At 36.5% G+C, this 16774-nt stretch overlaps 2 protein-coding genes across 2 annotated transcripts; one reads left to right on the top strand and one right to left on the bottom strand.

Moving 5' to 3' along the window:
* Positions 1-1290: 1290 nt before the first annotated feature.
* On the top strand, positions 1291-1895 carry LOC129871509 (heavy metal-associated isoprenylated plant protein 47-like). The gene is made up of 3 exons (XM_055946440.1): positions 1291-1363; positions 1451-1529; positions 1616-1895. The coding sequence occupies exons 1-3, from the start codon at positions 1358-1360 to the stop codon at positions 1756-1758; spliced, it is 228 nt and encodes a 75-aa protein (XP_055802415.1). The 5' UTR covers positions 1291-1357; the 3' UTR covers positions 1759-1895.
* On the bottom strand, positions 1879-5800 carry LOC129871508 (U-box domain-containing protein 4). Its single transcript, XM_055946439.1, has 2 exons — positions 5651-5800; positions 1879-3502 (listed from the first exon to the last, which is right to left on the bottom strand). Exon 2 carries the CDS (start codon positions 3455-3457, stop codon positions 2048-2050), a length of 1410 nt encoding a protein of 469 aa, XP_055802414.1. The 5' UTR covers positions 3458-3502; positions 5651-5800; the 3' UTR covers positions 1879-2047.
* Between the last annotated feature and the right edge of the window lie 10974 nt (positions 5801-16774).

The raw sequence follows: 16774 nt of genomic DNA, 5'->3' as shown, positions 1-16774 counted from the left end.
TCTTTTAACTTTTTAAAAGTTGACTTATAATATGATACCCTGTCTTTTATAATTTTGTCAGCCAACCTTCTCTACTGAAGGTAACGTTTATCTTGTTACTGCAATATCAAATCTTGATTACTATGAGTTCATATATTCTAGGCCAAATATCTAGATAACTCTTTAAATTTAATAGGAGCTTATTGTGTATGACATTTTATAATGACAGAAAACAATATAATCTATTCAAACATTATATTTATTAAAATAATATAGTACAACAAAATACAATACATTATGAAACAATATATAACAACCATTCAAATGAAGTGTTAAATGTCAAAATAAAAGTTTAAATTTTCGGTCAAAAACCACCCAAATCGAATCATGTTGCCTACGGGTACGAGGCAAACCTTTAATGAAGTCCATATTCAAGTTCTCCCACTTCCAAGTAGGAATATCTATGTCTTAAGCTAAACCTCCCAGTTTTTTATGCTTAACCTTCACTTGTTGACAATTAAGATATTTAACCACAAGTCCGCAATATCCTTATTCATGCCATTCTACCAACACAGTTCCCTCAAATTTCGATACATATTTGTGGAACCCAAATAAATAGAATTCCGCGAACTATGAGCTTCGGACAATATTATTTTCTTCAAGCCATCAACATCGGAAACACACAATCAGCTTTGATATCTAAGCACACCATCTTCCCCTTAATGATAAAACCCCTTGTAACAGTACAAGTTACAATATATGCTATCTGTCCATTTAGATTTCATTTATTTTGTGTACTCTGCTTTTTAACCATAAACTACTTAGGAAGAACCAAAGACCACAAGAGAATGATTATGCCATTAATAAGGCAAAGTCAATCAGACAGCCTGTCCTTGCAAAATGAATTCAATACACGCAAAGCTGAACATGCCCAAACCTTCATAGGCAAATTTCAGTTCCATTTATTTTATTTAGAAATACTCTCCCGTTTATTTTTACTTGTCCACTTTAGATTTTGCACGCCTCTTAAAAACAATAATTAATATGCATATTTTATCACAATATCCATATTAATTGATGTATAATCTTAGATCTTGAAAATAATTTGGGGAGAATAAATAACTAATGTTGAAGGCAAAACAGAAAAAAAATATTTTTTCTTAATATCTTAAAAGTGATAATTTATTTTTGAAATACTGAATAAGTAAAAGTGATCAGAATATTTCTTACATTCTCTCTCTCCAAAGTGTTGCAAAGGCAGAGATCTATATTATACTACTCATGTGATATAGCTTCTTTGTCATTACTTGTCCATTGTGTCCACTTCTTTGAGAAACTAGCAAATACCAAAACTTAGTTCTGTTTCTACTATTAAGCAATGAAGGTAAGACTCTTAAGTTAAATTTATTTTTCTTTTCCAACAACTATGCAATTTTAGTTAAGCTCAGACAGTTTCCATGCAATACTGCAGCAAAAAATTGTCATAAGAGTACAGCATAAGTGCAAGAAATGTCAATCAAAAGCCTTGATGATTGCTGCTATGTCAACTGGTACTGAAAATTTCCTATAACATTAACCTTGCTTCTGTTGATTGATTTCCCACTTTCATTTTGCTCATGCTCTTTGCTTTATGTAGGAGTCAACTCAGTGGCATTAGAAGGGGAGAAGAAAGATAAAGTGGTAATAATAGGAGAGGCTGTAGATGCAGCAGGCATTACCAGCTTATTGAGGAAGAAGGTCGGCCACGCCAGCCTGGAACTTGTCGATGAAATCAAGTGAAGAAGAAAGTCAGAGAACTGAGCTGCATTCAAAATAGACGTGATGATGGAATGTATTTAAAGCATATATTTGTTATGTAGAAGAAACAACCCCAATTAGTTGTGTTCATTATCAACAGTACCTTCTTTAAATTTCATGATAATTTATCATTAACTGTGATATTTTAACTTCTTATCAATACTATTCACCATTACTTGAGTCATTCGAACAAGTTCCAGAGAAGGGAAGAATCATATAATGCTTTTAAAAAGATAATTCTAAGTTCTAACATACAAGACAGAATCAGAAGTCAGATAAGAGAAGCAGGGTCCATAGTTGATTGCTCAGTGCTCATATGTCTAAGAGATGCAGCCAAATAAGCATCTGAAGCACGAATTTGCGTCAGTCTTTCTTGCATATTCTGGAACGAAGGACTATTTAAAACATCTGATATTCTGTCACCTAGTGATGGGTCCTCTGAGAAATTGACAAGAGCTTCTGCAGCATTATCTCTCATTTCCTCAGACTCATCCTGCAACATATCTACTAATTGCGGAATAGCTCCAGAATTTGCAAGAGCAGCTCTATCTGCTTCATTGTAACTCAACTGGGCGATAGCTCCAGAAACCTTCTCCCTGACATCAATGTTTTGGTCTTCCAACAGCTGAACAAGAATAGGAATTGCACCTGAATTTCGCACAACTGATGGCAAATGCTTGTAACCTGCGAGATCCCACAATACATCAGCAGCTGCAGCTTTAGCTTCGGCACTAGCTCCTCTTAGGATTCTAACCAAGTGTTCAACAATTGCTACAGCATTCTCTTCTACCACTGCTAGAATGCAAAAGACATCCTCTGCAATCTCCTTACCCATGTGGTCAGTTCCTTGCAGAAGGTCGGCGTAAAAAGGAATCGCTCCAGCATTAGCAAGTGGTCTAATGTAATCAACATGAGATGAGATCACACCAAGTGCATTAGCAGCTACGACTTTAGTTGAAGTATCCCCAACCTGAAGCAGTTCCAAAAGCACAGAAAATGTGCCCGAGTCAACAAGTGTGCGCCTTGCTCTCTTAACCAATCCAAGCAACCCAATTGCCTGAGCAGCTCTACATCTAGATACCATGCTGCCACATCTAGCAGATTCAACAAGAAAATTAACACTCCCGGAAATCAAAATGGTCCTCCTAACTTCTCTCAAAAGAGCCAATGCACTGAGAATTTCTAGCAAGTAGCGCTTTAGATCATCTGAGTAAGTATTCAACAAATTGAGAATCATTTCCAGCCCACCATGTCTAACTACAATCTCACGGTTATGAGCAGCAAACGCGACACTATTTCTAAGGCATTTCAATAAAACCCTTCGCAAACTCCCATCAGTATGCAATAATAAACTCAAAAGAGAAGGGATGGCACCTGATTCACCGATAAGTTCAGCCAATCTTCCTTCCCCTTGACAAGCAACACATTTCAAGCAGTGAGCAGCGGCTTCCTGAATTGAAGGACTCAGATCAGTGGAAGGGATCCTTCCAAGAAGATCTACAAGGACAGGGATCGCGCGTGCTAATAGATTCTCAGGCGCGTGTTTCGACAATTTGGCAAGCTTAGTTGTAGCTTGGACCCATAAAAGCTCATTGTCACATGCAATTGCATTTAAATAAAGATCAAATGCTCGTTCCCAATTTATGCCAATATTTTCAGTTTTTCTACCAGACTGGGCCATTACAAACTAGGATCTCTTTTAGGGTCACTCTGTACACTCTAAGCGCTGCAAACATCAGAGGAAGGAAAGTTAACTTCCAAACAGCCATCACCATTTGTTGAAAGATTATGTTGTAAAGAAGGGCTCACAAAACGCTACATTTAACAGGCATGATTGTTTTAATGAATCTACTTACCACATATATAGCACCGTAAAGAGGGTGCAGCAGAGTAGAATCTATACAAGTTTGGGAACAGCTCGCAAAAATCATATTCAAACACTACTCTAGGTACATAAAAAGAATACCATAAAGTAAAAGAATTGCAAACAAATTTCACCATATTAAAGATTGTGACCTCAATCAGGTTATCAAGAACAGACTCACATGGAGGACTAATGAAGTGAGGTTTGTTTACAGCATAAAACCACTGTTGATATCCAAAAGTTACAAAAGTGCATGTTGTCTCTCTTGTACAATATACTAGTGAATGGTATACTAATAGCCTAATTAGAACAAATGTATTCTTTTTAACAGTATAGTTCAGGCCAAGGGAAGGTGCCAAGGTGTATGCTATTTTGCAGATGCCACAATATTGATTGACTAGACACACAACAGAGTTAACGATAGGCTAGAGGTTCAGAGACAGACCTTGGAGTCTAAAGGATTCAGGTAAACACTTGAAGTGCAAGTTCAGTGACATAACTCACGTGGCAGATCTGGAAGTGAAGATTGATGCACAAGTTTCAAGCATCTTGGGTCAATCATCCAAGAAAATAGGGAGATTGATCATGATGTTACTCATCGAATTGCAGTGGGGTGGATGAAATGGAGGCTCGCCTACAATGTCTTGTCACTTGTGTGATAAGAATGTTCCACCAAGACTTAAAGGTAAGTTTTATAAGGTGGTTGTTAGACCAATTATGTTGTATGGGCAAAGTGTTGGCCGGTCAAAAACTTGCACATTCCAGAAGATGAAAGTACCATAAATGAGAATGTTGAGATAGATGTGTGGGCATACAATGGGAGATATGATTAGGAACACATATATTCAAGACAAGATGGAACTGGCCTTCTTGGTGAACAAGATGAGGGAGACAAGATTGAGATGGTTCGAGCAATGTGAACAAGAGATGCACAGAGTCCCTGGTGGAGATGTGAGAGGTTGGATGTGATAGGTATGAGAAGAAGTAGAGATGACTGCAAATGTATAGGGAGAGGTGATTAGACAAAAAATATACCTAGGACATCATCCTAAATAGGAGGATTCGGAGGTCGATGATTAACGTAGAAGGTTAGTAGGTAAACGGACGTTGTCTAGTTTTCCTTTCAATATTGTTATTATTACTCTCCTACTAACTTTTTCATCGACTTTATTATTACCCGTTGTTTCCTTTGCCTCGGTTATCCTAGTATTTTGTTATTTCTACCATTCTCTTCTCCCTTATTTCAGTATGACCTCTTCACTACTGTTTTTCCTTTCCATACCAGATTTTGATATGCATTAAGTGAGTCGAGGACCTATCAAACACAGTTTCTCAACTTGCTCGCCCCTCGACTATTCCACTAGCTACCCGCCATCTCTGACTAGCACAAGCACCTAAGTAACTCTACCCACAAGGCTTAGGTAGATAAAAAGAAATCACTCATTTTTTGTCTCATCTCTGACGTGATTTGATGGTACAATCTGTCTCGTGAAATGATGGTACAATCTGTCTGGAAATTTCAACTTTTCCCCCTAAGGTCGAAAATGGATTTGTAACTTCTCAAATATGAAAGAGTACTACTTCATACCACCTTTTAACTAGCCTCTTAAGAAGATAATTTGGAATTCCCGCAATCAAAAATATCAGTTGCTCATGACCTATGAATCTATACATATCTACGTAAATCAAGGTATACAAAGAACAAGTATGGAATCGAAGTTGCACCCACCCTCTATGCCATGAAACACATTAGCAGGCAATTTTATTATACTCAATCATATTGGCAAAGGGGTTTCACAGGTAATTAACTTTAATTTTGCATAAGAGAGACAAAACTCAAAAGACAAGTGAATGAATCCCAATAAGTACATGATTAAAGTAAAATCTTTTGCACTAATTAATATTTTCTAAAAGGTGTATCATATCAATCAATTTCTTTTTCTAGCAATTGAGGTAAAAGCGCAAGGAAGCATCAGAATCATACACAATATAAAACAATAAAACGCTTGCCTTTGGGATTTGTATTAAAGCAATCATCCGTTGTGGAGAACTCACTCACTTCAGAGTTTCAGGAATGTGCAAATGGGGAAAGGGAAAAGAGATATCATATAAAGAAGAAGAAGATTGGAAAAAGAAATAAACAGAAACCAATTAATGGTTCGTCTATGTACTTCTAATAAATGCCGTAAAAAATCCACAGATATGTAGTCATTTTTATATTTATATTATAAAATAAAGCAAAAATTACACCAATCACATACTATTTAAAGCTAATACATTATATTTCCACTCTTTTTCAGATTATAAAAATCCCTTAAAATACATTACCTTACTGACTGTTACGCTAAAAAGGGAAAAAAGAAAACGAAAAATCAAATTACAATCTCATAAAACACGCAATTGCATTTTTATCACAACTAATCAATCCCTTCCAAAGTATAGTAGCTTCAAAAAAATCAAAATTCAAAATTGTTCAAGCAGATCATCCAACATACTTTCAATTTTGATTCAAAATTTGGAAAAGATACATTATGAATATCTCTATTTTGCTAAGACATTCAGGAATTGGAAAATCTGAATTAAGGTATAAACGATACAGAAGTGATGGAACCATTGTTGAAGAAAATATTTAGTTTGTAAATCTAAAATCAACCATAGCAACAGAATTGGAGATAGATGAATCGAGGAAAAAATAGAAATCTGATACATTGTCTACAATGAGTATTGGAATGACATGGGAGTAAAGTTGTACATAGAGGTGAAGAAAAATGAGTCTGAATTTGCAATGTATCAACTATGCATAAATACAACAGATAAAGAACTTGTTGAGATACATTCCTTTGATGCAACACTTGATGTCATTGTCTGTGTCGAAGGTGCAGAAAAGAATGTTCATGATCTTACTTTGGTTGAGTCAAAAAATGATGATTCGTGTTATTTACCCGAATTGATAGTAACAAACTACATAACTGATACAAACAATGCAAAGGTGAATGAGAAATAATTGTATAAGAATAAAACAACACTTGTCACTGTAATGGAAAAAATATAAAATAGAGCATAGCCTTGATTTTAGAGTAAAAAGCTCTATAATAAAAGGTATGAAATTACATGTATTGTGCTGTGTAATCGTTTTTTGATTTGTGTTTTCTATATAGATAAATTTATCATGATACAATAGTATTTACATATCTTGTTTAAATTGATAACTATTGTATTTTTACTAGATGCATTAAACAAACAATTATTGCGCATAAGATGTTTGGTTTGAGATTAATATATAATTGTGTGGCAGATTATATGTATTAAGATATTTGTAGTATATTCGTATTTTTGTATCATGCCTATAAAATTGTGCATGATACATCTCTACTTATGTATTGTATTCTGTTTGAAAAATGTTGTAATTTATAAACCAAGAGTAATTGTTTTTGGTGGATGATACATAACACCGTGGTGAGTTGATATGTATCTGATACATATAATAAAATTTAAAATTTATAGAATTTGATATACGTTGCGTTAAACAAATGGTGCAGCTATGTCTTGAAATGTTACTCAGATGACTGTGCTTGGAGTATGAAAGCATGTTGTAGGAAAAATTCCGATGTATTTAGAGTGAGATATTTCATTGGCCACGAATTGTTTGGTGTAAGAAGTATCAAACCTTAAGGAGTGAGATGAAATTTGTTTGATTACGTACTTCAAATCATGCATTAACAAAACATAACTATGAATATGATTCACGTTGATACATTACAACATAAGATATACACTGAACAAAACTTAAAGACTGCAGATATATTACAACACAAGATACATAGTCAACTAGACAATTTGACATAGTTATGTATTAAGGGGCCGTTTGATTACTGGATAAGCGTTGACTTATTTAGGTTTAATATATTGCATAAGCTTTACCATATTTTGTAGCATTTTTGTGTAAGGTATAAAATTCTACACAATAATACTATGTTTGGTTAGAAAATTAGAAAATCACATAACTAATACATGAATAAGTTATTAGTCATTCTATATATTATTTTATGCGGAGTAGAAGATGGAATAAGTTATACCTGAATAATTAATACCTGAATAAAAATACAAATTGACACGTTACCCTTCACTCTCAATCAAATATACTCCACATCTTTTTAGAGAACATTCAGATCCTCTCGAAACATTTCTAGATCTAGAATGGCTCTTCATCTTTCCATACACAAATAGATTGAAAAAACTTTCAATCTTGCATTCTTTCTTTGAGGTTAGAAGTTCTGAAACTCTAAACTTGACTTATCTCTTTTTATTTTTTTTCTTCTTCTCCTCTCTTATTTTTTCCTCTTGTTAATCTGTTGAGAGACAAATGAAATTCTAAATCTTTCAATATTTTCTAGTTAACTTGAAGTTTGAGTACATCCAAATTTGATGTGGATTTTGTTTTGTTTGTTCAAAAATCATTCTTTTTGAAAAAAAGGTTCATTAATTTTAGTTTTTTAGCTTCTAAAATTGCAATAAATGAACATGTATTTGAAGTGTGACAAAATAGTATTAGTATTCTAATTATAAAAGCCAAAAACGGACATTTTACCCTATTTTTCAATATTACTTTTTTTATTTTATAAAATTGAACATTCTTGTTTGAAACCATCTACTACCTTCCTATTACACATACTTAAAATAAATAGTTAAGTAACATAATTGATTTTTTTGGGATACAATTTGATAACGATGTTGCAATTTTTAAATGTAAAATAGGTGACTATGGATCCTTAGCAATTGCGCGATGTTCAATGATTTATCATCCTTGAGGAGATTGTGGTGCATTCGTATATTATTTTCTTTTCTATGGCTATTTACAACATGTTATTAAGAAAACAATCTAGAAATAAAAACAATCTAGAAATAGAAGGGCCATTCGATATTATATGAGTGCTAGAATTTCTAAAATCTTATCTATCTGAATATTCTCATTCGTGACAATAATATTATATGTATTGACAAGATTAGGATGGAAAGAAATGCCTTTCACGTTTTAGCCTTCTTAGCCAAGAATATTTGAGGGTTGACTAACAGTAAAAATATGTCGAGTACTGAAAAGTTAGCAATGTTCTTAAATATTTTGGCTCATCATGAGAAGAACAGGTCTATCAAAATTGATTATATTAAATCGGGATGGAGTGTAAGTCGAGCCTTTAATGAATGTCTAAGAGTTATTCTTAAACTAACTCCAATGTTACTTGTTAAACCTAATCTGGTGCTCGAAGATGATACTAATGATCGATGGAAATGGTTTAAGGTAGGTAAATTTCCATCTAACATTTGATTTACTACAAAAAAGACTTGAAATATTATAATGAAAGCATTTTTATTTATGATTGTCCTTTAGTATGTAGAGTTGAATTTATCGTATATGGTTGTCTTGGTGCATTGGATGGTACTTACATTCTCATTAGAGTTGAATCAATATATAAGCCAAGATACAGAACACGAAAAAGAGATATAGCAACTAATGTGTCACGACCCGACCCGCCGTAACTGACACCCATACTAACCCTTCAGTGGGAGAACCATTTTTAAAGCCCTAAGCTAACAACACTTGTGAGATATCAACAACTTAAAGATGCAGAAGCAGGTTTACTTAATGAATAATACTGAGTTCCCATAAACTCAGAACAATTTAGTCAACAACCCAAATGTAGGCAGAAGTTAACTCCTAGGAACTGAAATTCAAATATACCAAAACTCTAGTAACATCAAGTCTAAGATAAGGGAATGCAATCCAAAATACATAGTCATGAAAACTAAACCATTTTTTGAAATCTAAGTCCTAAAAAAGGACTAGAATAAAAGAGAGAGTCCATGACAGCTTGAAAGAATAGCTCACCCTTGGAGTCGAACACAATCACTTCTCTAGGCAAGGTCTCTCCACAACCGACTGAATATGCCTTGTACTCAACAAAGATAGAGCAAGTGTAGTATTAGTATACAAAATCAACAATGTACTAGTAGGATCACGCGGCTAGCTAGTAAGCGAGTCATGGACAAGTAAACCCAACATAATAAGCACATATATACAGAAAAACTTAACCATTTTTATCTCAAACAATTCTCAACAATGATCATAGTTCAACAACCTCAATATCATACAACTTCACATAAGGGTCCTCTCATGGGACCTACAAACACTTAACATGTGTCGAAATATGACACCCAGTCCAAGGTTTATGTCGAAACATGACACCCAATCCAAATATATGTCAGAATATAACACTCGATGCAAATATGTATCAGAACATGACACTCAATCCAAACATAAAAAACAACCACAATTACATTCATTAGTCAACTGTATGTCACCAAAAGCAGGTTCATCACAATCAAGCCAGTAAGTGATCATTTCACATAAATTCTAGCATGCTTCCCTATTCATATACATATATGCATATCATGAAGTAATTTAGAAAGTACATAAAATTCATACAGGAAATAAAACCATCACCTACCTCGAATTCGAGCTTCAAACACTCCAAGATGCAAGAGCTTTCCCTTTCCAGGTTTGTTCTGCTTGTTATTGGTCTAAAAAAAGTAAAATACATATAAAATATCAATATAATGGTCTACCTCAGTCGAATTATAGTATAATTCCCCTCTTAGACCAACTCATGATCCTAAACCCCACCTAAGCCTAATTTCCACCTTTACCCACTGTCCAAAACCCTCCCACAATGACCACCCTTCCTAGTTTATAGGTTTTAGGAATCAAATGATGAGTTTAGATAGTAGAAATCTTACCTTAAGCGTGGAAATCCATTGAAAAATTATAAAAATAGCCCAGGGTCACCTCCTAGCGTATTAAAAATAGTTTTTGTAGAATAACCATTTTGGGGGGTTTTTCCGTCTTTAATTCGCGATTGTCCCTCTCTAGCTGAACCATCTCGCTCTGGCGGCCCTACTCTGGTGGGTTGCACAAAAATAAAGAGTTCAAAACTTGGGCTCCAAACCCTCATTTCACAATATAACCCCTTCCAAGACATCATAAATTATACCCTTCACGCCAATTCCAATTTCGTGAGTTTTACTCGCTTGAATGCGATTTCGTGAAGTGTAAATGCTCTGTACCATCTTGACTATCAGCTAACTAACTCAGATTACTGATTTGATCCCCCACCTATCACAAGTTCATCCTAGACCTCCCCTGACCCATAATTCATCCAAGTCTAGCCTAGGCTCAATTTTTCTAAAGTTACTACTCAAAGTTTCCTGGCCAAATTACTTCTCCATTGGCCTATCTATAACTATGGGGACAAGTCATACAATACATACCAATTTACCCATCACTCGTTAATGAGTGACCAACCAGGGAAAAAAGGGCTAGAATAAAGATAGAGTAGTACCTTTTTTGATGAACAAATGAGGATACTTGTCTCGCATATCCTTTTTGGTCTCCCAAGTAGCTTCCTCCAGCGAACGATGCTTCCATTGCACCTTTACCATGTTGACCTCCTTAGTTCTCAACTTTCAAACATCATGATCAAGAATTGCAACTGGCTCTTTCTCATAATGAAGATCCCTGTTTAACAAAATTGAGTCCCATTTAATAATGTAATCCCCATCTCCATGGTACTTTTTCAACATTGACATATGAAACACTGAGTGTACCCTAGAAAAGCTAGGTGGTAAGGCCAATTTTTACACCAATGGCCCTACACTGTCAAGAATTTCAAAAGGGTCAATGTAGCGAGGACTGAGTTTTCCCTTTTTACCAAACCTCATTACCCCCTTCATGGTGACCCCTTTAGAAGCACTTTCTCATTAGCCTCGAATGTCATATACTTACCTTATGGTCAACATACTATTTTTGGTGATTTTGAGCTGCTAGAAGCTTAGCTTGGATGCTTCTTACCTTATCATGAGTATCCTTCACTAAGTCTACCCCAATGGCTCCACTTCTCCAGCTTCAAACCACCTTATGGGAGACCTGCATCCCCTCCCATAAAGAGCTTCAAATGTTGTCATCTCAATGCTGGAGTAGTAACTATTGTTGTAGGAGAACTTACACAAGGGCAAGAACTTATCCCAATGTCCCCTAAAGTCGATCATACATGCCCTCAACATATCTTCCAGCACTTGGATAGTCCTTTCTGATTTCCCATCTGTCTGTAGATGGAACACCATGTTGAAAGTGAGTTGAGTGCCCAACTCTTCATATAACTTTCCTGAAAATTTAGAGGTGAACTACGTACCGCGGTCTAAAATTATGGAAAGGGGCATCCCGTGCAGCCTTACTATCTCTCACATAAACCTTTGCCAACTATTGTGTATTATAGTCCACTCTAACCAGAATGAAGTATGTTGACTTTGTCAACTTGTCGACCACCACTCAAATGGAGTCATACTTTGCCAAAGTCTTGGGAAGTCCAACCACGAAGTCCATAGCTATTCTCTCCCACTTCCATTATTGAATAGACATTCTTTGAAGTAAACCTGCAGGTCTTTGGTGCTCATACTTCACTTGTTGGTAGTTCTGGCATTTGCCTACATATTCAGCTATGTCTTTCTTCATACTCAACCACCAGTATAGACGTTTCAAGTATTGATACATCTTAGTTACTCCAAGGTGAATAGAGTATCATGAACTATGAGATTCAAATAGAATTTTCTGAATTATGCCATCCTCTCGGGGAACACAAATCCTTCCCCTAAAGTTGAGAACTCCACCTGTATCAAGTTCTGAATCTTAAGCCTTGACCATCAACCATTTTTCTCTAATCGCTTCTATAAAAGTGGGCCTTAGATCAACACTGGACATCACCCACCCTTCTCTGAGATGCCTAGCCTTATGAACCTAGTCTCCAAGGCTTGAATTTCTCTAGCCAGGGGCCACTTGTATGCTCCTAAATAGGCTAGACTGCCCATGCTAACCGATTTCCTACTTAATGCATCTTTCTACCACATTAGCCTTACTTGGATGATACTGGATGGTGACATCATAGTCTTTGAGCAACTCCATCTACCTTTGCTTTCGAAAATTCAAATCTTTCTAGGTGAACACATGCTATAAGTTGTGGTGATCAGTAAACACCTCACACTTAACTCCATACAGATAATGCCTCCAGATTTTTAATGCAACCTTTACTACTGCCAACTACATGTCATGAGTCAGGTAGTTTCTCTCATGTACTTTCAACTGCCATGAATCATAGGCGATAACATTCTTACCTTGCATCAACATAGCACCTAAATCAGAATGTGAAGCATCATAATAAATAATGAAGTCTTTACCTTCGACCAGCAGTGTCAAAATATATGTTGTGGCCAAAAGAGTCTTAAGCTTCTGGAAGCTCTCTTCGAATTTGTTAGTCCATTCGAATAACACTTCCTTTTTAGTCAATTTGGTCAACTGAGTAGTGATAGAGGAAAAGTTCTTCACGAATGGGCGATAGTAACTAGCAGTTCCATAAAACTCCTAACTTCAGTCACGGTACTAGGTCGAGCCCAGTTCTTAACTGCCTCAATCTTTTGAAAATCTACCATTACTCTTTCCTTTGAAACAACATGTCCCAAAAAGGCAACTGATGGCAACTAGAATTCATACTTAGACAGTTTTGCATACAACTTCTATTTTTCAAAATACCTAGGACAATACGGATATGGTCTACATGTTTCTGTTTACTCTTCGAATACACCAATGTATCATCTATAAATACAATCACAAATAAATTTAGGAGTGACTTGAACACCCATTTCATCAAACTCATGAAGGCTACAGGTGTATTGGTCAGCCCAAAAGACATTATCAAAAATTCATAGTGCTAGTACCTAGTTCTAAAAGATTTTTTGCACACATTCTTAGGCTAATCTTCAATTTATGGTACTCTGACCTGAGATCAATCTTTGTGAAAAGTGATGCACCTTGTAACTGATTAAAAAGATTATCAATACGCGGCAAGGGATATTTATTTCGGATGGTAACCTTATGCAGTTGTCAGTAGTCAATGCACATTCTCATACTGCCATCATTTTTCTTAACAAACAACATTGGAGCACCCCATAGAGAAGCACTAGGATGGATGAATCCCTTATCAAAGAGTTCTTGGATTTGTGCCTTAAGCTATCTCAACTCCACCGGAGCCATACGATAGGGAGAAATAGAAATTGGATGAGCACCTGGCTCTAAGTCAATGCAGAAGTCTATGTCCCTGTTAGGAGGAATACCAGGCAAGTCTGAAGGAAACACTTTTGGAAACTCATGCACTACCAGAATAGACTCAATAGAGGTAGACTCTACCTCAACATTTCGAATATGGGCTAGATAGGTCCCCCACCATTTTTTTAGCCAGGAGAAAAGATATGACCTTAGCTGGCTTAGGCTTGTCCACCCCTTCCCATTTAACCTTTCCCTTCTCAAGATCTCTAGAGCCACAGTTTTTGCATTATAGTTCTATACAACAAAATAGGAGGACAACCAAGTCATGGTTAACATTACATCAGAATTGGTTATATCTAAAATCACTAAATCAACCCAAGTATGTAATCATATAAACATCGCAGAACAAACACGATAAACATGAGTGACTATGACTGACTCTCTAATAGGGGTAAAAACATGAATGGGGACATCAAGTATATCACACAGTGCATCAAAATCCAAGTCATATTTCATGGACATATAAGAATAAGTAGGCCCCAGATCAAATAAAGTAGTAGACATTCGGTTGAAGATAAGAATAGTACATGTGATCACTACGTCAAATGCCTCTGCCTTGATCTTGCCTGAAAAGGCATAAAACTAAATCCTATCATCTTTACAAGCCACCTCTCTCCCTGGATGAGCTACTCCTCGACCTGTACTACCATTACTCAGCCCCTATAGACTCTCTAACTTGCCCCTCGCCCACCCTATGGACATCCTCTACCATTACCTCCCCCGACTGTGGTACTATTGCTCTGGCCTGTTGGGGTGCTAAAACTGTACCGCGGGGGTGAGGACATTCTATCATTATATGCCCTGGCTTACCACAATTAAAACAAACATGATCAAAGGTAGACTACTACCTGGGAACGATGCTCTTTGACCCTCATGGGACGGATGGTGTTGTGGGGTACCTGAAAAACTGCCAGTAGAAGCGGGTAGAGCTGACTGAATTGACTGGGCTGCAATTACCGACCTACCTGACCTTCTAGAATAGAATTCCTGAAAATTACTTGTGCACTTGGGCTTCTTAGCCAAAGCCTTGTCCTTCTCATCTCTCCTCTCACCTTCTACCTTTTTCACAAAGTTAGTGACTTCATTGAAACTCCTGCCTGACAAAGTCATGTGAACTAACAACACTTGCAATTTGGGGTTTAACCCCTTTACAAATAACTGAATCCTTTCTTTCTCTATAGTTACCAGCTGAGTAGCATACCTGGACATTGCATGAAATTTGGCCTCATAAGCAGCCACTGACATACCTCCCCACTCTAGTGCTATGAACTTGTCCTTCTTGTGGTCCCTTAAGGTACGTGGCATATAGTTTTCCAAGAATAGAGCATGAAACTGAACCAAAGTAAGTGGGGGAAATACTGGCGAGCAACACTCCACATACACCCTCCACCATTGCTTGGCCTCTCCCTATAGTTAAAAAGTCACAAACTTCACCTCATGCTGATGTACTATGCCCAACTTATACAACCTCTCATAGCAGTCAAGGATGAACTCATATGCATCCTCATTCTCGATACCATGGAAGACTGGAGGATTGAGCTTTAGAAACTTGTTGAGCATATAATGCTCTATGCTGGTCATCACAGGACCCATAAGTGATCTCAATAAGGCATCAGTGCCTACCACCTCTTCTACCAACGGAGTTGCAGTAGTAAAAGGATGAGCAATAGGGGTTGGTGTTGTGTCCATGGTGGGAATGGCTCTAGTACCAGCCAACCTACTTAAAAAGTCCATGATATTCTGTGCTAATATAGGGTCTAGAGGGGGAAGACCGACAGACCCAGTTTGGTTGTCTTCCACCGGTTCGGCATTTTCTTCCTCTCCAACATCCACATCCTGCCTCTACCTCTGCCATGCCCTCGAATGGCTGGTTCCTTCTCTGGCTCAACTTTAGATATGGGCCGAACACCATTACAGTGAGTATTAACCATCTGCAGACAAGAGAGTGAAAGAAGTTAGATACCAATTTAGATCACCAGATACCAATTAGAATCAAGTTTTCCTAAAGTCCTATAGCCTCTCGAAGAAAAGTACAAATGTCTCTGTACCATTTTGCAAGACTCTACTAGACTCATTTTGGTATGACGAGATCAATGAACCTAGGGCTCTGATGCCAACTTTATTACGACTTCGACCCGCCATGATTGGCACCCACACTAACTCTCTAGTGGGTGAACTATTTTTAAAGCCCCAAGCTAACAATACTTGTGAGATATGAATAACTTAAAGATGCGGAAGCAGGTTTAATCAATAAATAATACTGAGTTCTTATAAGCTTAAAACAATTTAGTCAACATCCCAAATGTACGTGAAATTTAACTCCTAGGAATTGAAAGTCGAATGTACCAAAACTCTAGTAATCTCAAGTCTAAGAGAAGGGAATGTAATCCCAATTACATAGTCATGAAAACTAAACTATTGTTTGAAATCTAAGTCCTAAAAAAGGACTAGAATAAAAGAGAGAGTCCATGATGGCCTGGAAGAATAACTCACCTTTGGACTTGAATACAATCACTCCTCTAGGCAAAGTCTCTTCGCAGCCAGTTGAATATGCCTGTACTCAACAAAGACAGAGCAATTGTAGCATCAGTACATAAAAATCAACATTGTATTGGAGGGATCACACGGCTAGCAGGAAGCGAGTCATGGATAAGTAAACCCAACATAATAAGCACATATATATAGAATAACTTAACCATTTTAATCTCAAACAGTATTCGACATTGATCATAGTTTAACAACCTCAATATCATACAAGTTCACATAAGGGTCCTTTCATGGGACCTGCAAACACTTAACATGTGTCAAAATATGACACTTGGTCTAAGGTTTGTGTCAGAACATGATACCCGATCCAAATATGTGTCGATACGTGACACTTGATACAAATATCTGTCTGAACATGATACCCGATCCAAATATACAAA

Source organism: Solanum dulcamara, chromosome 10 (assembly GCF_947179165.1).
Source record: "Solanum dulcamara chromosome 10, daSolDulc1.2, whole genome shotgun sequence".
Classification (NCBI taxonomy): domain Eukaryota; kingdom Viridiplantae; phylum Streptophyta; class Magnoliopsida; order Solanales; family Solanaceae; genus Solanum; species Solanum dulcamara.
The sequence above is the reverse complement of the archived record's forward strand: the minus strand, read 5'-3'. Positions and strand labels throughout refer to the sequence as shown.

Excerpts from the sequence above, each read along its gene's own strand:
- LOC129871509 (XM_055946440.1), top strand. Across the intron at positions 1,530-1,615 it reads GATTGCTGCTATGTCAACTG|GAGTCAACTCAGTGGCATTA; the intron begins GTACTGAAAATT and ends TGCTTTATGTAG.
- LOC129871508 (XM_055946439.1), bottom strand. The coding sequence starts at position 3,457 with ATGGCCCAGTCTGGTAGAAAAACTGAAAATATTGGCATAAATTGGGAA.